Source organism: Carcharodon carcharias, chromosome 21, assembly GCF_017639515.1.
Source record: "Carcharodon carcharias isolate sCarCar2 chromosome 21, sCarCar2.pri, whole genome shotgun sequence".
Classification (NCBI taxonomy): Eukaryota; Metazoa; Chordata; class Chondrichthyes; order Lamniformes; family Lamnidae; genus Carcharodon; species Carcharodon carcharias.
The window spans coordinates 10636626-10661148 of record NC_054487.1 but is presented as its reverse complement, the minus strand read 5'-3'; the positions used below and the strand labels follow the sequence as shown (position 1 = coordinate 10661148).

Here is a 24523-nt window from a genome sequence, read left to right as displayed (position 1 = left end):
TTTTGTCATGCTAACCTTGGCTGTCATTGGGACGAGTCTATTGGGTGCCAGCTGAGGATAGAAACTGGAATCCTCCCAATGTTGCATCTCAGCTACTCGTTGGCTGAACTTGCTATGTCATCTGGAAGCCAAATAGTCCTTTTGTCACAATTGCTAGTAAATGGTGATTGAAACTGAAGTCAATGTAACACTCTGGGAGTTTTCATAATTATGTGGATTGGTCCTGTTGTTCATCTTACTCACGTAGCACTTGTGACTGAATGGTCACAAGCAACTCAAGTAACATTTCTCGTATTGTCTGATTTAAATCTCAGGTGTAGTGAGACGATATCCTGCTGACATCAGAGTGAAGTTCACTGACACCCAACTCCTGATGGGCCAAAATCTAACTCTTGAATGCTTTGCACTTGGAAAGTAAGTATGAGGAGTAAGATATCTACAGTTTGAAGGGTAGCACAATCTACTCTTGCTAGTCTTCTCTCACTTGCAGATATTAATGAAGCATCAGGTTTAGATGGGAACACAAGTAGACCATTCAGTCCCTTGAATCTACTCCATCATTTAATTGGATCATGGCTGATTTGTGTCATATCCAGAAATACCCTTGCCTAATATCAAATAATCTATTTCAGTTTTAAAATTCCAGTTGACTCAACATCCACAGCATTCTGTGAAGAGAATTCCAGATTTCTTTCTCTGAGAAGGTTCAGTAATGTCCTTTAGATAAGGAAATCTACCATCCTTATCTGGCCTGGCCTACATATGACTCCAGACCCACAGCAACGTGGTTGACTTTCCAGTGCCTTCTGAAATGGCCCAACAAGCCACTCAGTTGTATCAAACTGCTATGAAATCTAAACGGAATGAAACTGGATAGGTCACCCAGCATCGACCTAGGCACTGGAAAAGACAACCCAGCCCAGTCAATCCTGCAAAAACCTCCTTACTAACACCTGGGGGCTTGTGCCAAACTTGGGAGAGCTATCTCACAGAATATCAAGCAATAGCCAGACATAGTCATCCTCACGGAATCACACAGAGCATGTCCCAGACGCCACTGTCACCATCCCTGGGTATGTCCTGTCCCGCCAGGGGTGGTGGCACAGTGGTAAACAGTCCGGAGGGAGTTGCCCTGGGAGTCCTCAACATTGACTCTGGACCCCATGAAGTCTCATGGAATCAGGTCAAACATGGGCAAGGAAACCTCCTGCTGATTACCACATACGGTCCCCCCGCAGCTGATGAATCAGTGCTCCTCCATGTTGAACACCCCTTTGAGGAAGCACTGAGGGTAGCAGGGGGCATAGAATGTACCCTGGGTGGGAGACTTCAATATCCATCACGAACAGTGGCTCGATCAGACTACTACAGACATAGCTGGCTGAGTCCTAAAGGACAAAGCTGCTAGACTGGGTCAGCATTGGGTGTTGAGGAAACCAGCAAGGGAGAATAACATACTTGACCTCGTCCTTCCAACCTGCCTGCCGCAGATTCATCTGTTCATGACAGTATCAGTAGGAGTGACCACTGCACAGTCTTTATAGCGATGAAATCCCATCTTCACATTGAAGATACCCTCCATTGTGTTGTGTGGCACTACCACCATGCTAAATGGGATAGATTTTGAACAGATCTAGTAACTCAAAACTAGGCATCCATGAGGCACTGTGTACCATCGGCAGCAGCAGAATTGTACTCGAACACAATCTGGAACCCCATGGCCCAGCATATCCCCCACTCTAGCATCACCATTAAGCTGGGGTATCAACCCTGATTCAATGAAGAGTGCAGGAGGACATGCCAGGAGCAACACCAGGTATACCTAAAAATGAGGTGTCAACCTGGTGAAGCCACAACACAGGACTACCTGCGTGCCAAACAGCATAAGCAGCAAGTGATAGAACTAAGTGATCCCACAACCAAGGGATCAGATCTAAGCTCTGCAGTCCTGCCACATCCAGTCGTGAATGGTGGTGGATAATTAAACAACTGATGGAACAAGGAGGGTCCACAATTACCTCCATCCTCAATGATGGGGGAGCCCGGCACATCGGTGCAAAAGACAAAGCTGGAGTATTTGCAATCGTCTTCAGCCAGAAGTGCCGAGTAGACGATCCATCTCGGCCTCCTCCGGAGGTCCCCAGCTTCACAGATGCCAGTCTTCAGCCAATTTGATTCACTCCATGTGATATCAAGAAATGACTGAAGGTACTGGATACTGACAAACAGCCCAACTTGTGCTCCAGAACTTGCTGCACTCTTAGCCAAGCTGTTTCAGTACAGCTACAACACTGGCATCTACCCAGCAATGTGGAAAAATTCCCAGGTGTGTCCTGTACACAAAGAGTAGAACAAACCCAACCTGGTCAGTTACCACCCCCATCAGCCTATTCTCAATCATCAGTACAGTGATGGAAGGGACTATCAACAGTGCTGTCAAGCGGCATTAGCTTAGCAATAACCTGCTCACTGACTCTCAGTTTGGGTTCTGCCAGGGTCACTCAGCTCCTGGCGTCATTATAGCTTTAGTCCAAACATGGAATAAATAGCTAAATTCAAGAGGTGAGGCAAGCACAGAGCTGTTGAGGCTAATTAAACAGGCCTAGTTCCTACCCTTGCTGAGATTGATTAATCCAGTGCCGACAGAAATTGATCCAGCGACATTGTGGTTTACATGGCTTCATTACATAGCTTCATTACATGGCTTCAATACATAGCTTCAATACATAGCTTCATTACATGGCTTCATTACATGGCTTCATTACATAGCTTCATTACATGGCTTCAATACATAGCTTCAATACATAGCTTCATTACATGGCTTCATTACATGGCTTCATTACATGGCTTCAATACATAGCTTCATTACATGGCTTCATTACATGGCTTCATTACATAGCTTCATTACATGGCTTCATTACGTGGCTTCATTACATGGCTCTGCACTTCCCGGTTGGATATTTTCTTTAAAATGCCAGTTGTTCTGGGAGCACTTGCACTTCTACAGAGCTGAGCTTTGGGAATGTGTTTTCACACTGTTGTCTTAACCCTGGAGAATGGGCTGCGTAAAGGGCTATCAGAGCAAGAGCCCTCCTTGGAGCTGCATTGGTCTCGATAAATTGAACAGTACATCATGCATTTAATTTTTAGGCGAGATCTCCGATGGTCAGCTTAGGTTGACACAGTCTACATTTGACTTTGCTTTTCTTGGCTTGACATTTGATCTATGACTGCCATGCACAAACCTGTTCTCTCTCTGTCTCTCTGCCCCTCTCCTCTCTCTTCTCTCTCTCTCTCTCTCTCTCTCTCCCTCTCTCTCTCTCTCTCTCTCCACCCTCCATCCCTTCAACCTTCCCTGACGTCCTTCAGCCCACTTCCGCAAATCCAGTGGTGGAAGGTGGAGGGAAAGTTACCCAGCAGTGCCGAGCTGCTCAACTTCAACTCAGTCCTAAGGCTAACAAACATCCAGCCTGAGGATGAAGGGGTTTACGTGTGTGAAGCGAGAAATTCCAAAGGAAGGGACCGTGTTGAAGGACGCCTCACTGTACATGGTAAGGAAAACCCAGCTCCTGCTTGGCCAGGCCTAGCTCTGTGTTTGAAATCTTCCAAAAAAAAGCTATGCTAATCTCTTATAAGTCACTGATTAGGCTTTAACTGGTACGTTGTGTCTATTTCTAGACACCACACTATCAATAGAATGCCAAAGCCTAAGAGGATGAAGGGGAGATTTAATAGAGGTGTTCGAAATTATGATCACTTTGAAAAGACTAAGAGGAAACTTTTCACCGGCAGGAGGGTCAGTAACCCGAGGATTCAATGATACTGTTAAGCCATAAGGAGCTAGATTCCCAGATTAGGGGTGGCAGAATTCCTCTTACTGCCTCTTGGTGTGGCACATTGTGACAGCTCCCTAATGATGGCCTCAGTCAGTTAAGACGCACATCGTGAACCTTGAATCAGTTAAAAACACCCTACCAGTCACACCACAACTTCCATTTCATTACCTTTCTGAAAAGCCTTAATTCTTGACCTGTTTTATTGTGCCACCACATAGTTTAAAGAAGAGGTGATCTTAACCCTGCTGACTGGGCAGTGGGTGGGCTGTTAAACTCACCAGTTGGACTTAGCTGTTGAAGCCACGTTCTGGTGCTGCAGGCTCTGATATTAAACTGTTCAGCAGAGCAGGCCTGAGACACTGTCAGAAACTGGTGTCGTCCTTTAAATATGCACTCGGGCCCTGATGTCATCGGGGGCCAGAAGAGGCCCAGAGATGAAATTCATTGTGGGGTGGGGGGGGGGAGGGGCAGGAGGAACAGGAGCTTTGCTAGGCCCAACGAGGAAGCTAATGCGCCCCCACCGCGCCACCCAACCCTTTTAGGCCAGAATTTTCGGCTGGGCGAGCGGGGGCGGGCCCTGCTCGCCGAGTCAGCTGCGTGCCCGCCAAACTGTCAAAGGTCTATTAAGACCATTTAAAAACTAATTAAACTAATAAACTGAGTTGCCTGTCCAACCTTAAGGCTGGCAGGCAGGCGAAGAGCCCAAGCGGCCTTCCCATTTCTCATGGAACCTCATCCATGGGCGGGATGAGGTTTCGTGAAGTGTCTATAAATTGAATAAAAATTTTTATAAGAAGTCACTGGCATGTCCCAGCTCATGTGACACTGTCACATGAGGGGACGTGTCTTAAAATTTTTTCTTTTCTTTATTTAGATTTTTAAAACTTGAACTAATCTCTCTGAGGCGCAGAGATTTCTGAGCTTTGTCGTGCGCATGTGTGAAAGAGCGCGGGCCCCGACTCAGGGAACCCCCCCACCGCCCACCCCACCCCGAGCCCGTACAGGGAGCGTTCAGCACTTCCAGGTGCGCGTCACGCTTGGCAGGTCTTAATTGGCCCGCCCACATAAAATGGCGGCGCGGACCCGATCAGGGAACATTCTCCCCTCAGTGTTACGAAGCCAAGCCTCGAACTCACCCTGATCTACCTGACAGCCTTTTGTTCATGTGACTGACGACAGCTTCCTCCTGTAAACTGCCGGAAGATTGACTGAAGCTGTGCTGTTGAGGACCGGGAGTTAATATTTACCACCTGCCCTGGCACGCGCTCACAACTCCTGCTCTCGACTTCTGCCCCGAGTACTAATCTAGGCTCACAGTCCACTGCAGCACTGCAGGAGTGCTGCACTGACAGTGATTCTATCTTTTGGATGAGACACTAAACCAAAGCCTGTTTAGATGGGCATAGAAGATCCTATAGCACTTTTTGAAGGAGTGTTCTCCCTATGGTGCCCAGTGACCAGTATTTATTCCCTCAGTCAACATCCTAAAAACAGATTACCTGGCCAATATCCGCAAGTTATTTGTGGGAACATGCTTTGCATATGTTGGGCTTCTGCATTTCCTACATCAAAATAGTGACTACATTTCAAAATTACTTCATTGGGTGTAAAGCGCTTTGGAACATCCTGAGGTTGTGAAAAGCGACAACAATAGAAAGCAAGTCTGTCCAGATTGTCAATGCTGGCGTGAACTGAAAGGGCTTTGCATTAAAGCTAGAATAATCGTGGAAGATGTTCCCTACAATTCTAGCAGTGTCACTCATTTACAAGAGGTAGGTGGCTTTAAGAAGAATTCATCTCTTTATTGAGAAAAACAAGCATCTTAAAAATTGACATTTGGCGAGGTTCATTATCTCCCATAGAAAATATCAAACCTTTGCATCTCTGAGAGGCAATTACCTGATTGCCTAAAGCAGAGGATTTTAGATTCAATTAAGGTGGAGAAAAAAAGAGGCCTGCTCTTTCATTGACCTTTCTTCAAGTTGCCTCTTGCTGTTTTCACTCATCAGTGGATTATAAGCTTCCCAGAAATTGAACAAAGAACATGGAGGATGGAAGAGACAGAAAGATGCTAGTTATGAACTGTCAGTCTGTAATTTTCTCTCTACAGCTTCATGATGATTCATACAAATAAACATTTTCTTCTGATGTTCTTCACACATTTGGACAGCCTTAAAATTGAAGGCTTTTGTAATTATGTCCATTTGACTTTTTTGAGTTCTCATTCTCACCCTTGTGTTGGGTATCCTCCACATGTGAAGGTACGAATTAGGGGTAGAGTAGGCTATTCGGCCCCTCGAGTCTGCTCTGCCATTCAATAAGATCATGGCTGATCTGATTGAGGCCTCAACCCCATATACCGCCTACCCCCAATAACCTTCAACTCCCTTGTTAGTCAAGAATCTACCTACGTCTGCTTTAAAAATATTAATTGACCCTCCACCACTCTCCGGGGAAGAGAGTTCCGAAAAGTGACTAATCTCTGAGAGAAAAAATTTCTTCTCATGTCCGTCTGAAATGGGAGACCCCTTATTTTTAAACTGTCCCCTAGTTCTGCCTCTTTCACAAGGGAAACACCCTCTCAAGTCCCCTCAGATCTTATATGTTTCAATAAGGTCACCCCTCATTCTTCTGAAATCCAATAGACACAGGCCCAGCCTGTCCAACCCTTCCTCGGAGGATAACCCATCATCCCAGCTGTCAGTCCAGCTGGCCAATGAAGACAGTGTTACTTTCAGCAGATAACTCACCCTTTGAAGTCTATGGATAAAGCTAGAAGGGACAGAAAGTGCTGTCTCACTGGTGCTTTACCCAAGCTATGTTAAAGTATGCACCTCCAGAGGTGGGCAAAGGTGCGAGCTGGAAAACGTTGGAGAAATTTGTGACTGAGGGGCTTGTCAGATATAGGAATGGTATTTTTTGAACTGTCCTTGACCCTAGTCCTTTTTTACCTGCACCTTCCTGTGTGGCAGAACTGCCAAGACAATTCTTATGCTTGAGATTATTTAACTGAGCTCTTTGCGATATTAACTTCCAACAAACCCTCCAGTGTCAACTGAGTTTATTTGTTGCGCTTAAATGAATTTCCCGGAGCACAAGCAACTTTAGGTATTACTGCTGCCAGTAACTCACAGAGCAGTTGCTGATGAGTTCACAAGGTTAGTTAGTTCATCTGTCCACAAGAAGGCAATGTGATAGGATAGGCTGTAGGTATAGATTTTGGTAGAACAAACTTCCCACTTGTGGAGTTCTTTGAAAAGGTGTACACAGGCTGGGCAGATAGTACAGGAATTTGTTCCCCCCTGTTGGTCTTCCTATCTTCTCATCAATAGCAAAAATTCAGCAAACCTGAAGAAATGGCACAGTTTACTGAGTTTTGCTTATTGATGTTGATGCCATTATGACGTACTTCTTTCTATCTTTAGATTCAGTGCTGTGCTAGTTCTTTATTCTTTAAACCAGAGACATAAGTTTCCCTCAGGCCGTAGTCCCAGCTCATGATAGGTTCAGCTCATCTGATCTCATTCTTTCACTCCCTTCAACTCCCCTTCCTGGCAACACATGATCAACCCTCTGTTTCTCATTTCTGCCCTACTTTCACCCTTTACAACCCTGAATCTGTGTTCCTTGTCCTGCTGCTTTAGTATATCTTAACATATTGCTGTGGGTTTACTTTATCAAAATTATAAACATAAAATCCCCTCTTAAAACACCTGATTTTGACAATTATTTAGCTGTTCTTTGAGCCTTGCGCTCTAACGGACTAGATCAGTCACATTCTTATGTTCCTTTTGGGTGCTTCATGTAAAGTGATGTCCCTTTTCCATGACCCTGGGACTGAGTCACATTGTTGGGGCAGAGTTGGAAGGCTCTTGCCCTGCACCAATTAAGCTAATTAGTCCTGGCAGTGCTTGATAGTGGCACTGAAATTTTGACATGTCCCAGCCCTTAGAACCACCACCCTTAGCTTGATGAGCCAAAAGCTCCCTTCCAAAATTATATTTTGGCACTTTGATGTTGAGTTAAATATTAAAAGAGTAACTTAATTAGGTTTTTGTGTCCCGCACCGCATCATTTCCATTCACATGACAAAGTGCTCTCAGATCTGATTTGACATCAACCTCCGCTTCTCACACACTTCTTTAAGCATGATGGGCTCAGCAAGTGGTTTTTTAAGGAGCTTTAATTGAGCCAGCATTGTCTTCCACCGAGCAGCAGATCAACTGCCTCCCACTGCAGAGCAGTGTAGGGATTAGAGTTTGGAATCCTAACAAGCATTATACGAAGCAGGCGCAAGCATTTTCTAGCATTTAATCCTTGGCAAAGTGCAGAAGCATTGCTGGCCCGAAATAGAACTCTTCACTGAAAGGTCATTGTGGATTCAGACGTGTGTTTGTGATTAAGTGCACTTTGATAATTTTGCAGTTTTGCAGAAAACTGTATTTTGTATGTATCCAGATTCCTGAAAAGTGGCAGAATAGGATCGAATAACACAGCATTCCAGGACACTGCATCCAAATACAGCATTCCAAACTACCGTGATGTACACGTACCACACAGTGGAGGCTCAATCATAGGATCTTACAGGGGGCCATTCCACCAATTGTGCCTGTCGCATCTTTTTGAAAGAACTATCGCATTAGTCCCACTCCCCTGCTCTTTCCCCATAGCTCTGCAATATTTTTTTCCCTTTTCAAATATTTATCCAATTCCCTTTCGAAAGTTACTATTCTATCACCCTTCAAGGCAGTGAATTTCAGATCATAAACAACTTGCTGTGTAAAAAAAAAAAATTCTCCTCATCTCCCCTGTGGTTCTTTTGCCAATTATCTTAAATCTGGTCCCCTTCTTACCAACCCTTCAGTAGGAACCATTTCTCTTTATTAATTTATCACATAATACCTAGTAAATGAGAATGTGAATTTGGGAACACCGGCATTTTATTCAGGTGTGTTGGAGAATTTTGAAAGAATTGGGGAGATCTGTGAAGCAGAGGGCTAATGGAGGAGATTTCCTCATGGACCCAGTCTATTCTGATATCAGGGAGCATAGGACAATTGTGATCACTGGGCTCTTCCAGCAATGCATAAGAACACTTGTTAAAAATTCTTTGCTCTTCCCTTTTTCGTAGCCTTTATTGAGTTACCTGTAAGCGAGGTTGCTGGGGTAGTTAAAGGAACCTATGTCTTGGTACTTCTACCATCCTGTTAACCCCCTTGCACAATGATAATGGAGTTGTTAACTTATTGTGGCAGTCAGTCTCTCTTCAATTAGTCTTCAGTAGACCTAGCTGCAGGGTGCGAAACTCCATTGGTTGGGAGCTTTGGGGCCCATCAGTCCAAAGTCACCGAATCCTCCCAAACTTGCAACATTAACCACACATAAAGAGGTAGTTAACATTAAATTTTGAGAGCTGCTTTGTTCTCTGAGCGCAATTACAGGCCAGGCTCCCAGCCAAAGCTGCTATCCCCTCGAGGATTTCCAATTCTGGTTTGATGTACTCCTGGAGGTTTGTTATGTAACATTTGATGGCATGACTTTAATCATATGATACTGCTGATATGTCACCAGACCCAGAATAAAATATTTGACTTTTTCTTTCATAATGAAATGTAAAACATACTTTTATCAATCGAAGAAAGCAAACAAAAGTGCAGTAAGAGTTAAGGATAAGTAATATTTAAATAAAGACTATTCTCTGCTGTTTCTTCAGGATCAACCAATTCAACAAAAACATCAGTGGTAAATAGAGCTTTTGTGCAGTTTTATGAGTTTTCGACAATGTCTCTCACAGCCCAAGACTGAAGCTCTGATTCAGGGAACTGAGGCTCCGTTCAAGAGAGAAGCACAAAAGCTGCCTGAAAATTCCCAGAATAAAACACATTGTAAACACCCAGAATAACCTCATAACACAACCTCATTGTAAACATCTAGAATAACCTCATTACACAACCTCATTGTAAACACCCAGAATAACCTCATTACACAACCTCATTGTAAACACCCAGAATAACCTCATTACACAACCTCATTGTAAACACCCAGAATAACCTCATTACACAACCTCATTGTAAACACCCAGGATAACCTCATTACACAACCTCATTGTAAACACCCAGAATAACCTCATTACACAACCTCATTGTAAACACCCAGAATAACCTCATTACACAACCTCATTGTAAACACCCAGAATAACCTCATTACACAACCTCATTGTAAACACCCAGAATAACCTCATTACACAACCTCATTTTAAACACCCAGAATAACCTCATTACACAGCCTCATTGTAAACACCCAGAATAACCTCATTACACAACAATGCACATTGCAGGTCAATATGAACTCTTCCCTGCTTCTTATGTTCATTTCTCTCTCTCCCCCAGTTTGTGTTTCTCTCTCTACTCCATTTTGTGTTTCTCTCTCTCCCCCAGTTTGTGTTTCTCTCTCTCCCCCAGTTTGTGTTAGTCTCTCTCCCCCAGTTTGTGTTTCTCTCTCTACTCCAGTTTATGTTTCTCTCTCTCCTCCAGTTTGTGTTTCTCTCTGTCTTTCTCCCAGTTTGAGTTCCTCTCTCTCCACCGCCCCCCCAACCAAGTTTGCGTTCCCCTCTCTCTCCTCTCCCCACTTTGAATTTCTCTCTCACTCCCTCATTGACTTTCTCTCACTTATGCTCTCTCCCTGAGCCCAAGTGATTTTCATTGTCCCTGATTATGTCATCCTCACAACCAGCAATTAATTGTTATGCTCCATCAGAGCTCAGACAACTATCTGTGGTTGCAAGACATGACAGTCAGGACATGCATGAAGCACACATAGACCAACTGCTTACCCTGTGTTGCCAGTAGCAGCATTTGAGAGACCAACTGCTCATTCCTGCCAAAAGCAGGGGTATCAGAGACCCCATTCCTCTCTGTTGGAACCATGAGCCTGGCCCTGGCCTAATCACCCTCACTGCTCTAATAGATTGGATCTAACTCCTAGTTCGCTCCCCTACTAGCACAGAAAGGGAGAGACTGACAAAGGCAAAAAGAGGTCAAGATTTTTTGATAGGCATCTTTGTAAAAGGGGTTATATGGGATACACAGAAGCATAAGAGGACAGGCTTGGGGAAAGAAAAAATGCCAATTAAAAAAATGCCAATGAGGCAAACTGGGCCAAATTTCCCAAGCTTGATGGAGACGGCAGTGGGAGGTGAGCATGTTCCTGTCTCCGAGTCATTTTGGGGGTGAAATGGCTACCTGTTCGCAAGTGGTCAATTGGGCCTATTAAAGGGTCTACCCCAAGACTCCTCTGCCGCTGCTGACTGGAATTTTCAGTTGGCAGGCCGGCACCCCACTGTGGCCGGAACACATCTGATGAAAGGAGGCAGCACCCCCTGGCAGCTGACCAGAGTGCCAACTTTACATATGGTGCTTTTATCAAATGCAATAATCACCAATTGAACAAGCAATTAGTTAACATTAGACCCTTCATTTTCCATCCCTGAGCGTCAGATACAAGTTGACAAGAGAATGGAGCATAGTGGTTCATCCGGTTGGTCCCAGGATTCAGTAAATGTTAGAGCATTGCCGCAGGTTTTCCCAGCAGCACTCATGATTAGCCACTGGAATTCTAGCAGAAATTTCGGACCCAAGTCTTTGCCCCCAGCTCACAGAAGTTCTGGCTATGTCCAGTAATACTGCTGTTCCTGGCTCTCAGTTATTGGAAAATAAAGGTGAAGCTTTATTGACAGACGTTGAAGATCAGGCAGGATGGGTACAGACGAGCAAGGTTGCTTTGCTGAGCATCCCACATCTGCCTGTGTTAGCAACACCCAGCTGTCTCTTGAGTGATGAAAGGGTGTTTTGACACCGAATGCTTGTGTTCTGCTTGCATGGTATCTAAGAAAACAAAATGAAAAGCCAGGCAGAATTAATCTATACAGAGTAAAATACCGCAGATGCCGAAAATCTGAAATAAAGACGGAAAGTGCTGGAGACGCTCACTGGGTCAGGCAGTAGCTGTGGAGAGAGATAAACAGAGTTAGCATTTCAGAGTGATACACTCTGAGCAGAACCGATGGAGATTTAACAGTGTATTAAGAGTCAGGACAAAAGAAGGGTGTGCAGAGGGATGGGATGGAGGGTACCAGACACTAAATGACAAAAATAATGATGTACAAGACAAAGGAGGTGATAATGGGAAAAATATAGAAATGCAAGATGGAACCAGAAGAGATGTAAATGGGAATAGCAGAAAATTCATTTATACATTGACAGGTCTCAGTTGATGTCACTCCTGAGCCAGGACTTCCTGGTTCTGACCCGCTCCAGGAGATTCGGTGGCCCAGCCAAAAGTTCATTGACTTTTGACCAGACTGGACAATCGCGGCGAAAAAAACAAAAAAAAAACAAAAAAACTGCGGATGCTGGAAATCCAAAACAAAAACAGAATTACCTGGAAAAACTCAGCAGGTCTGGCAGCATCGGCGGAGAAGAAAAGAGTTGACGTTTCGAGTCCTCATCTGTCGAAGGGTCATGAGGACTCGAAACGTCAACTCTTTTCTTCTCCGCCGATGCTGCCAGACCTGCTGAGTTTTTCCAGGTAATTCTGTTTTTGTTTTGGACAATCGCGGCAGTGGGCGGAGCTGAAAAAGCCCACCTTTTGTTTTCCTCCTCCAATCTGATATATTTTAGTGAATGTGAAATTATCCAATGCTGCAGGTACCTCATTTCTAACTTGTAGCTTTCGTCCCTTTCCAGCTCACCCTTACTGGATCCAGCCAATCAATGACACAATGCAGGACATCGGGAGTGACCTCACCTGGCACTGTGAAGCAGGAGGCAAACCCCAGCCCACCTACAGATGGTTCCGGAATGGGGAAGTAGTGTATGGGGTACGAAGCTGTGCTTGCATTCCTGCCCGTGGTTCTTAAAGGTTGCCGCAGCTGCATGCTCACTTGTACACAGTAGAAAGATGAGAAATGAACGTGCCCGAATCCCTTGCGCAGTCTGTGTCATGTTGATTACTAAACAGAAAGGATGTGTTAATGTTTCTTGATCTTTGTTTCAGTTCTAGAGAAGCCCTTTTCCTCTTGCTTTATCTGTAAAAATGCCCCAAGCACGTAACTCAACGATGTCGGTTTTCTCACAAGTGTAAATATTTGCCTCTTTCCTTCTCCAGGGTCCTTGAGAACGATAAGCTCTTCCGTGCATTGCTGAGAATAATCAAAAGCTCCATGAAGTTTTAGATTAAATGTCGAAAAGTTCCTTTTTTCAGCTATGTGTTCGTTTCAACTGTGTGTAGGCCCGATTCCGAGTGAATAGAGGGGAGCTGCGAATTTCCCGACTGATCCTGCAAGATTCCGGAATGTACCAGTGTGTGACGGAGAACAAACACGGATCCTTATATTCCAATGCTGAGTTGAAAGTTTTGGGTTGGTATTCTGAACGCAGTACATTTTAAAAATTTTCATTAGGCTATGTGAAGCATTTTTAAATCATTGGTTAGGCCTCAATTGAAATATTGTCATCAATTCTTGGTACTGCACTTTAGAATGGACTTAGGAAAGGGTGCAGAGATGGTTTATCAAAATGATATCGGGGATGAAGGATTTCAGTTATGTGGAGATCTTAGAGAAGATGGGATTATTCCTCACAGAGTAGAGAAGCTTAAGTGGTGATTTAATAGTGACGTTCAAAACTATGATGGCTTTTGATAGAGTGAAATCATTTACACTGGCAGGAGAGTTGGTAACCAGAAAATCCAAATGTAAAATAAATATCAAAAGAGTCAGAGGGGAGATGCGGAGTTATTTTTTGACACAGCAAGCTATGATGTCCTGGAATACACTGTCTGAAAGGGCGGTGGAAGCAGATTCTTTTTTTTAATTTATTCACAGGATGTGGGCATTTCTGGCAATGCCAAATTTGTTGCCCATCCTTAATTGTCCTTGAGAAGGTGGTGGTGAACGGCCACCTTGAACTGCTGGAGTCTATGTGATGAATGTACACCAACAGTGCTGTTGGGGTGGGGGGGGGAAGGGGGTGGTTCCAGGATTTTGACCCAGTGACAGTGAAGGATTGGCGATATATTACCAGGTCAGGATGGTGTGTGGTTTGGAGGGGATCAGAGATGGTGGTGTTACCGTGCAGTAGAGATCATGGGTTTGGGGCGTGCTGTCGAATAAGACTTAGTGAATTTCTGCAGTGCATCTGTCCATGGTACACACTGCAGCCAAGGTGTGTCTTGCTGGTATGAGTAAAAGTTTAATGCTAAGGTGGGTAAGTAGAGTTATGATACAAATGAACTGTGATCTAATTTAATGGCTGAGCAGATCCGAGAGGCTGAATGATCTATTTCTGTTCTTGATGTTCAGTTTACAGAGCAGGGCAGGCCACCCTGTGTTCTCTGGTCTGTACTCCCCTCGTTACCTGTGATTAAAAATAAAAATAAACTCAAAGGTATTCGGAGGGAAAGTAAAATTGATGGAAGGTAAAGGACATGTTTTGTAAAGGAAACGCTTTCTCTTCATTTACAATGGCTCTGTTTTTCTGTTCCTGTTCTGTGTTCTCCTTCAGCTTCAGCACCAGACTTTAGACTGAACCCTGTAAGGAAGAAGCTGTTGGGGGCCAGGGGAGGCAAAGCACTAATTGAGTGCAACCCCAAGGCTGCTCCCAAGCCAACCTTCTCGTGGAGTAAGGGCACTGAGCTCCTCAAGAATAATTCAAGGTCAGTAAAATAGGTCCACCTGCAAATGTGACGATGGCCATGACATGTGACATCCAGATCTCCAGTCTCGGCAAGTCATATGCACTATTTTTAACCCGTAATTTAGCTGGACTGGGCAGCTTGCAATCTTCTCAACTCAAGCAGTTGTGTATTTTATTTTATTAGTTCATAGATGTGAGTGTTGTTGGCAAGGCCAGCATTTATTGCCAATCCCTTGGGAAGGTGGTAGCTGCCTTCTAAAACCACTACAGTCCATGTGGTGTTGGTTTTCCCACAGAAGTTCAAGGATTTTGACCCAGCGACAGCAAAGGAATGCCAGTATAGTTCCAAGTCAGGATGGTTTGCGGCTTGGAGGGGAACTTGCAGGTGGCGGTGTTCCATTTATCTGCCGCCCTTGTCCTTCTAGGTTGTAGAGGTTGTGGATTTGGAAAGTTCTGTTGAAGAAGCTGGGGTGAGTGAGTTCTGGTGGATGAGGTGCCAGTCAAGTGGGGCTGCTCTTATTTGGCTTCTTGACTCTAGTTGGAGCTGCACTTCAGCCGATGGCTGTTATGACTTAGAGCTAGCGAGTGCTGGAATCACGCAGCATCTGAAAAGATAGGGAGCTCAACATATATCTTGGGCAGTAGAGGAAAAAGGGCAGCATCATATGTGCCACTTGATATATTCCCAGCTGATATGAGGTTCTATTGCCTTCAGTAGAATTGAACTTCAAGCAGTATTTTTCATATGATTGTTGCAATAATGCCCCATTTTGTACAACCATCAAAGACAAACTTCTATCCCAAAATTAGCAATTCAGTTCAGAGCCCAGGCAGCGATTTTCCCCTTGGATGCTTGCGATATTCTGTCCGTTCAACTTAATGGGAGGAAAATCGCAGCCTGTCGAGCGCGTGAATCTGTTTCCCTTGCTGAGCGAGCCAAGCAGTAGGTAGGAACGAATGGAACGACATAGGAAAGTTGGACATGAGGGCGTTGAATTCTAACAAGCTTTGAGTGGGATTTTCTTGTTCTTTTTCAAAAGCCGCACACAGGTGGAAAATATTGGTTGTTAAGCGAAGGGCGTTTTGTCCAGGCTGCGGAAACAAGCGAATGAGACACTGACGAGTGAAAACAGTTCCAGATTAGAGAGGAGCTCCTCAGAGTATGAGTAGGGGAAGGTGACAATACACCAGATCTGGTTCCTGAAGTAAGAAATCGAAGATGTCAAGCATTCTCGGCAGGTCTGACAGCCATGCATGGAGAGAGAAACTGAGTTAATGTTTCAGGTTGATGACCCTTCTTCAGAACTGAAAGATGTTAGAGAGTCAGAGCCATGGAACTGAATGGGGGTGCCGGGAAAGAACATTGGAAGGGGGCTGAGATAAGGCGGAAGGCAGAAGTGATTAAATGGCAAAAGTTATCATGGTGCAAGGCAAGAAGAGGTGATAATGAGGCAAGTTTAGGAAAAAAGATGGAGGTTGTGGAATAATAGCAGAAGGGGAGGGAGACATGGAAAATCTAACAGAGAAGAAGGCTTTTGTGTTAAAGGAATATGGGGGACCAAACGCACTAGGCCCCTGGAGTGCGGACCACCCTGTCAACCTGCGCTGGTTCCTCAAGAGCAGCTTTTGAATATTTCACTGTTTATTGCCTCCATTTTTCTGTCCTGAAAGCCACATGTGTTGATTGGGCACAGCACTCCTCTTTAGTGCAACACCTCTACCAACGACTTGACAACAGGCATTATTGTGGTTTGCCTCCAGTTGCTTGGAAAGGTGATGATCCTTCATGTTATGAGGGTACTGTGGTTATGTACAAGTAGTAATTACAATCCTGACCCAATCTAGTGGTTGGAAATTCCTGTTCCCTTTAGTCTGATAGAATTAAAAATACTATTGAGCTTCACAGAAATAACATTTGCATTTTTGTCAAAATAAGAATGTTAATTCAACTTGGGTCAGCACTGCTGAAACATGAATATTTCTTGCTGCAGTGCTCACATGATCATTGTCTATTCAAAATATTCTGTTTTAATGTGGCATCTTTCAGTCGCCACATGTTCCCCCTCTTTTCCCCCACTCGCCCCACCACCCACACCAGGCTTAACATTAAAGCTTCTGTTGTCGGTGATGGGCCTGTGATCATTGTCTGTGAAGCTGACTCAATTACATCAGTTACCTTTTAATGAATAGTGAACCCTGCATGTTATATACCCACTGAGCAAAAAAAATCAAGGCAGCTTCAATTCATAGTTCCCTGTGCCTAGGAGACTCATTGGGTAGGGTTTTCCACACCCACCCGCTGTTGTGATCTTCCGGTCCCACTGCAAGTCAATGGACTTCTGGCTGGGGCACCGCCTCGCCCGGGGCAGATCCCGCCCATGACGGGGCCGGAAAATCCCGGCCATTGTCCTTACCTCCTTTATCTATGAGGCTGCTCTCTAAACAGCGCCTCCCAGTGGAGCAAAAGAACTTGGCACATGAAGAACCTAGGACACGAGGCCACAATCTAACACCATGCTTTGTTGAGTTAGTTCAAATGACTCTCAGTGCTTTGAATGAATTAAGTGGCCCTAGAGCTATTTTACGATCCCAGCTAACGTTAATGCTGGACAAGTCAGATCCCAGAGTGAAACCTGGCTTTATAGAGATAAAAACAAAAAAACTGCGGATGCTGGAAATCCAAAACAAAAACAGAATTACCTGGAAAAACTCAGTAGGTCTGGCAGCATCGGCGGAGAAGAAAAGAGTTGACGTTTCGAGTCCTCATGACCCTTCGACAGAACTTGAGTTCGAGTCCAGGAAAGAGATCCTAACTTTATAGATCCTAACTTATATTTTTTTAGAAATTGTGGAGGAAAGTTACTGAACAAATTCATTGGGGTCTGCTGACGAACTTTTAACACACACAATAAAACATTTACTGAGCAAGAAAAATGAACTATAATAAAAATGAACTATAATACACCAGACAAAAAAGTTAGAAAGATCTCAATACCAACGCAAGAGGATTATTCAAATATTCACTATTCCTTCACTCCAGCTATCCTTTTACAGACACAAGCAATTTACAATATTCTAATATTCAGGGTAAGTATGCAGCACATGTGAACCAACTGGCGAACTGTGGTCAGACACAACGCACTCCAAAGCAAGTGACAGATGTGACCAAAGCAGATTCTATGGTTTTCTCAACAACCTACCCAGATGCTTGTTACACTGTCAGCCAACCGGTCTCACTGAAACTCTGTCTTTCTCACAAGGGTTCCTAATCTCCATGTTCAAAGAGCTCGCCTTGGAATTCTCTCCAAACCTCGTTCCCACTCGGATGGCTTCAACAAGAATCCATCTCCAGGATTTTAATCTCACCTTGTGAGATTCTTTTCTCCTGGATCTCTGAGTATACTTAAGCTCCACCTTCCAAGCATAATTCCAGATCTTCGGCTGTGCCAAGCAGAACATCACTGCAGCAAAGGCCCACAGTAAGGAGTCACCAGCCTTTGGCTGCCTCCTCGGATCTTCAGGCTTCCCTCAAGCCCATTTTGCTTCAAATCTACTCCCCAGGGCTCTCTCTGTTTAATTTGGAGCATATTGCTCTGCTCCTTTTTCTCACCTTTACTTAACATGATCTGTTTCTGATCTCTGTCCTTGTCCCTTACCTGGGACCTCTTCCTGTCTCACTTCCTTGTTTGGGACCACCTTCTTAGTTTGGAACCCTCTCCCTGTCCTCCTCCCATGTCCTGCTCCTTGGGCCACCTTCTCTCTAATGGTGCTCGAGTTCAGGTCACCTGACTTACAGTTTCACATTGTTTCACTTCTTTTTCTTTTGCATATGTTGTTTCCCGACCTGAAGAGGTGAAAGATACCACCTGCACATGTGTGGCTATTTTCAGGCCAATGCATGTGTGGACGTCTCGAGAGCTGCCGGGAACTGAAGTTCCTGGCCTCCAAACTCCCGATCTCAAACTTCTAGTTGAGGTAAGTTCCTCGGCAATCATCACACTTGCTAAGGTCGTCTTTCTGTGCTATCAGCCATGCCCAAAATTATTCTCTATTGTGCAAATTTTCAGCATTCTCCTCCAATTGGCTGATTTAACATATGACTCAGGTGCTCCTCCTACCTCTGTTGTGCACCTGCTTTCTCTACTTACCATTTATTGACTGATGCTAACACTGCTTTACCCTCTCTCTGCCTGGACATCTACTTCCTCTCTTGATCTCTTTCTTTCTGTCTTTCCCTCTCTAGTTCTCTATTCGTCTCTCTGTTTTCTTTCTCTCTCTATCTCTCTTTGCTTCTCTATCTATTATGGGGACAGTGGCGTAGTGGTAATGTTACTGGACAAGTAATCCAGGGGCCCTGACTAACACTGTGGGGACAAAGTTCAAAATCCACCAAGGCAGTTGGGGGAATTTAAATTCAATTAATTCATAAATGTGGAACAAAAAGCCAGACACTGAGTTGTAGTAAATCGCTACAGAAGAGTTGATAAGGAATGAAATTGCACGGACCACCCAGCATCGACCTAGGCACTGGAAACGACAATGGCAAATTCAGCCCTGTTGATCCTGCAAACTAACACCTGGCAGCTCGAGCCAGCATTTGGAGAGCTGTCCCACAGACTAGTCAAGCAACAGCCTGAAATAGTCATCCTCACGGAATCAAACCTTATAGAAAATGTTCCAGACACCACCAAAACTGGGTATGTCCTGTCCCACCGACAGTACAGACCCAGCAGAGGTGACGGCATAGGGTTATACAGCCGGGATGGAGTTGCCCTGGGAGTCCTCAACATAGACTCCAGAGCCCATGAAGTCTCATGGCATCAGGTCAAACATGGGCAAGGAAACATCCTGCTGATTATCACCTTCCACCTGATGATAAGTCAGTGCTCCTCCATGTTGAACACCACTTGGAAGAGGCATTGAGTGCAGCAAGAGTGGGGGTCTTGAATACCCATCATGAAGAGTAGCTCAATAATGCTACAACTGGCTGAGTCCTGAAGGACATATTTGCCAGACTGGGACTGTGGCAGGTAACTAATGTGGAAAAGACCTACTTGACCTTGCCTTCATAAATCTACTTGTTCTGTCCATGATAGTATTGGTAGGAGTGACCAGCACACAGTCCTTGTGAAAATAAAGTCACATGTTCCCATTGAGGATACCCTCCATTGTGTTGTGTGGCACTACCACCATGCTAAATGAGTAGATTCAGAACAGACCCAGTAGCTCAAGAGATAAAAACAAAAAAACTGCGGATGCTGGAAATCCAAAACAAAAACAGAATTACCTGGAAAAACTCAGCAGGTCTGGCAGCATCGGCGGAGAAGAAAAGAGTTGACGTTTCGAGTCCTCATGACCCTTCGACAGAACTTGTTCTGTCGAAGGGTCATGAGGACTCGAAACGTCAACTCTTTTCTTCTCCGCCGATGCTGCCAGACCTGCTGAGTTTTTCCAGGTAATTCTGTTTTTGTTCCAATAGCTCAAGACTGGACAACCATGAGGTGCTGTGGACCATCAGCAGCAGCAGAATTGTATTCAACCACAATCTATAACCAGATTGCAGGAGGGCATGCTGGGAGCAGCATCAGGCATACCTAGAAATGAGCTGCAAACCTGGTGAAGCTACAACACAGGACTGCTTGCATGCTAGACAACAGAAGCAGCAAATGATAGTCAGAGCTAAGCAATCCCACGACCAACAGATCAGATCTAAGCTCGGCAGTCCTGCCACATTCACTCTTGAATGGTGGTGGACAATTAAATAATTAACTGGCAGAGGAAGCTCCACAAATATCACAATCCTCGATGAAGGGGGAGCCAGCACATCAGTGCAAAAGACAAGACTGAATCGTTTGCAACCATCTTCAGCCAGAAGTGCTGAGTGGATGACCCATCTCGGTACCTCCTGAGGTCCCCAGCATTAGAAATGCCAGTCTTTGGCCAATTTGATTCACATGATATCAAGAAACAGCTGAAGGCAGTGGATACTGCAAAGGCTATGGGCCCTGACAACATTCCATCAATAGTACTGAAGACTTGTTCTCCAGAACTAACTGCACTCCTGTTGAGGTGGAACAGTGGGTTCTGTGGAAACCCAGTTGTGGAGGGAAAGCACTGCATTCTAGTTCATGGGTATAGCTGCCAAGAACAAAATTTGCTTTGGTCTATGCACATCAGGCCTGAGTGAACCAGGTTCTTAGAGGTGAGGACCATCTGCTTTCCGGAAAGAGAGAGGAGCGAAAATTGATTGAAAGAAAGAGGGGGAAAGATGCTACTAATAAAAAAAAGGATGGCACTGCAGCCTGGGTTGGCATAAAACCTCAAGGCCTGGAAATGACACCAGCATAGACTGGTGTCATCATCCTAAATGAACTTGATTTTGTGATGGGGTAAATTTGATTGCATAGTGCTCATACTTTTGGCACTATTGGTGTCATTTTTGTTCCAAAATGGCACCCAGGGTACTTGTGCACACTTCTGTTGCTAACCGTGCTGGATGCCATTGTCAGTAGAGTGTTGGCATGGGTCCAATGGTGTGTATCGCTGATTTGGTGACAGCCCTACCATTTTTCAGCTCAATGTTCTGTTAACCTTGCACAGCTGAACAAGTGTTCAGTAACAGGAAGAATCCCCACCAGCGCTATCAAAAGAGATCATCAATTACTTCCTCTTTAGACACTGATTGATTTCTACCTGCTGTTGGAGAAGTGTTTGACAGTTTGTATTGTCATTTGAAGGAAGAAGAAGCCTTCAGGGAGCAGTATGGCAGGTGCTGAGGACTTGATCTTGATTTCAAGAATTCTGACTAGGCATCTTGCTCCCAGATAAGAGTGCAATAGTTTACATTCCTCTTGCCTTGCAACATGGTAGGGAGAATGAGCAGAGGCTTGAGGAGTGATGAGGAGGAGGTGAGGAAGAGCTCTCAGCAGGAGGCTATATCCACCCACAGTGTTCAGGAAGCTATCACTCCACCCCACCTCAGCGAGGAACAGATATCTTCACTTCACTAAGGAGGTATTCTCATGGAGTGGCCACCACTTCCGCACTGGGCTCCAAGCTCTGCACAAAGTCCTGTGCCATGTTCTTGAGGGACTCCTTGATATTGACCACAGGCTTTCAGGCAGGTCTACTAATAATGCACCAAGCATTTAATTAACCATCAGCTTTCTTCTGAGGGTTTTCCTAAGTGCTCATCTAAGTCCACTGCAGTACAACTCATGCCACCTCACCGTCTGGTGAGCTGGAACCTACTGTACCCTCATCTGTGGCCCTTGCAGGGCACTCATGCTCAATGCCTCACTATGTGCAGATCCCACTTCTACGCTGTTATGACACAACAGTTGGTAAAGGCTATTACTTAAAATCCCAGAGGGAGACTTTAAACAACTGTCACAAGCTATATCTTCAAGTGATATGTTTTGAGTTGCAACTCTAAATTCAGGAATAAGACCACCAGTTCTCGAGAAGTTTTTATATCAAACTACATGACACATTTATTAATTTACATAAGTTAAATATATACACATGGCTACAAATTACTACTATCATAACCTTTAACAAATTCCCAACTAATCTCCATTAAGGCAACAACAACTCATAGACTTTAAGCAGAGACCAGGCAAAGCATTTGCACCTTACAAATTCAAAATGAGGCTCTTTTCACTTTGGTTCCAGTGCAGACAGTTGTAGGCTTACAGCTACTTTGATCTTACACTGCCTCTGCTCTGCACACACAAAATTGCTGTCTGTTATACTGAGCACATTTCATCGAATGCAAATTCTCAATGTATCACCAGGCCCTTTAAACTCATTTCCTTGTACCAATTGTATTAGTAATATAAACATTGCTGGGTCTCTACTAGCTAGGTGTCAGATTTCACTCACCTTCTTGAAAGCTCTATTCATCAAAATACAAATGTACTCTACCTCTCTGTTTACACCCCAAAAACTACTATACATCAAAGAACCCAGACTAGCTGGCTTTAATCCAATTAAAACACATACATACACACCCACAGACTAAACCTCTATTTAAAAAAAATTCCAATAGCATTTTATACATTATTAGCTTCATGACAATGCTATCCTCTAAAGTATGCACCATGTCAGCATCTGAGCTGGTGGCTGTGAGTGTGAGTGATAGTGTTTCTTCTTCATCATTGTCTTCCTGCTCTTCCATCACTGACTGGGCAGGGGCTGCAGTTCTTTGGTATCTGAAAGGAGAAAGCCACAAGGGTATGGTTTGATGAGGGGAGTGAAAAGAAAGTAAAGTGTAGCCTGCGTACACCTGCAGCTAGCATATCAGAAGAGTAAGTAGAACGAAAGGAAATGGGATACGAGATGGAATATTAGGTGTGAGTAGATTGTCATCAACTATTGTTTTAGCTTTTTCACTGGCTATGGCCTCATTGATAACCACTCTAATAAAGACAGACACCATCTCCTCCATGGGAAGGAGCTTATGCAGGTGTGTCTGTCCTTCACAGGTTTTGCACCATCTGATCCTGTAAGAGAGAGGTGAATGTGTCAGTGAGTGTGGTGCCTTGTGTTAGGGTGATGTGGCTGTCATGGGGGAATAGCTGGCAGTGTGTGCAAGCTGTGCGATGTGAGTGTGAGGCTTGCAACAGTGCTAAGGGTGTGAGGGTACGGTGACGATGTGAATGTGAGGTGTGAGTTATGACTTTTTTATTCATTCATGGGATGAGGTTCATTCGCTGGTTAGGTGAGCTTTTTTGCCCATCCCTAATTGGAGATTTTTGGTAGGTGAGTGGAGGAATGTGGTGAATCGAGCAGTGTGAGGCTAGTGGTTCAATGCCATTAGGAAATGAAATTGCTGACTTTGACCACTGGTGTGAGGTCATTGAACTTCGTGCAGCACTGTATCCAGGTCCTTGGAGCTATATTGCTTGCTTTGACCTCGACCACTCATTTCCCTTCTCAGTCTTTGCTAGAAAGGCCTCCTGAACCCCTCTGAGTAGAGGGCATTTCTGCTTCTGTCCACCTTGTATACCAAGGCCTCCAGCACTACGTCTGAGAATGTTGGAATTTGCTCTCTCCCTTGTTATTCGGTGTTGTCTTGCAGGTTGGGCTCTCTCCCCTTTCCACTTCCAGCACTTGCTTCAGCAGAGTGCACCTCCCCTTTAAGAGGTGTAGGCTGACTTTAAGTTGGACAAGCTCATTTTAATTCAATTTAGGCTTGTACGATCTTGGGACCCATGCAGCCACTTAACAGCACATTTGACGCTGGACTGCATGCTATGATGTAAATTCGCAGGCGGTATGAAGTCTGCATGCTGCTAGTTTCATAAGGGATGGGCATAGACCTGTCCTATGGGCATCTGCCATGCCCATTTTCAGGGACCAATATAAAAATAACTCAGGCTTAAATGCCACAGAAGGGGTGAAGTTTTTAATTCATTCTCCAAAAAGGATGCTTGATTTTTTTTCTCCCTATTTCCGATTTAATGGGAAACGTGTCAGGTACATGAGGGAGCAAGGATTAGAATATGCTGATAGGGTCAGATGAAGTGGAGTGGGAGGAGTTTTGAGTAGAAGATAAACACTGTCATAGACCTGTTGGTTTCTGTGCTATCAATTCTCCATAACCTTATCTTTGTAATCTGTCATGTGCTACATTTATTGTAGGATGTCCATTTGGGCCAATGGCACTCTGGAAATTCGCGAACTATCTAAGGCTGATGAGGGAAGCTATACCTGTTTCGCAGATAACAACAGAGGAAAAGCAAACAGCACTGGCACTCTTTCTGTGACAGGTAGGGGGCCAAAGTTTTGTCACACAACTCTTTGGCTTTCTCAGTGTATTGACATTTTCAACTGAAGACCTTGGATCTCCTATTTTGAATAAGAATTGTTGCTGGATATCTTTCCTTGAAACATCAGTTCTTCCCTGATCTGCTAGCACACAAAATCTATAAAATCCCCTTCAACTAGTTCCCAACTGAAGGGGTGAATTGACACAAGAGTCAACTTATG

The 24523-nt window shown here is 44.5% G+C and overlaps 1 protein-coding gene across 5 annotated transcripts in view; it reads left to right on the top strand.

Annotated features, from left to right (window-relative positions):
* cntn1b (contactin 1b) overlaps positions 1-24523 on the top strand; it is an 836554-nt gene that overhangs the window by 387509 nt on the left and 424522 nt on the right. For all 5 annotated transcript variants that reach the window (XM_041216323.1, XM_041216321.1, XM_041216322.1 and 2 more), the window contains 6 exons: positions 315-414; positions 3370-3551; positions 12581-12714; positions 13125-13254; positions 14399-14549; positions 24176-24303. In XM_041216323.1, the coding sequence (XP_041072257.1) occupies positions 315-414; positions 3370-3551; positions 12581-12714; positions 13125-13254; positions 14399-14549; positions 24176-24303 (825 nt within the window). The remainder of the gene's footprint in view (positions 1-314; positions 415-3369; positions 3552-12580; positions 12715-13124; positions 13255-14398; positions 14550-24175; positions 24304-24523) is intronic.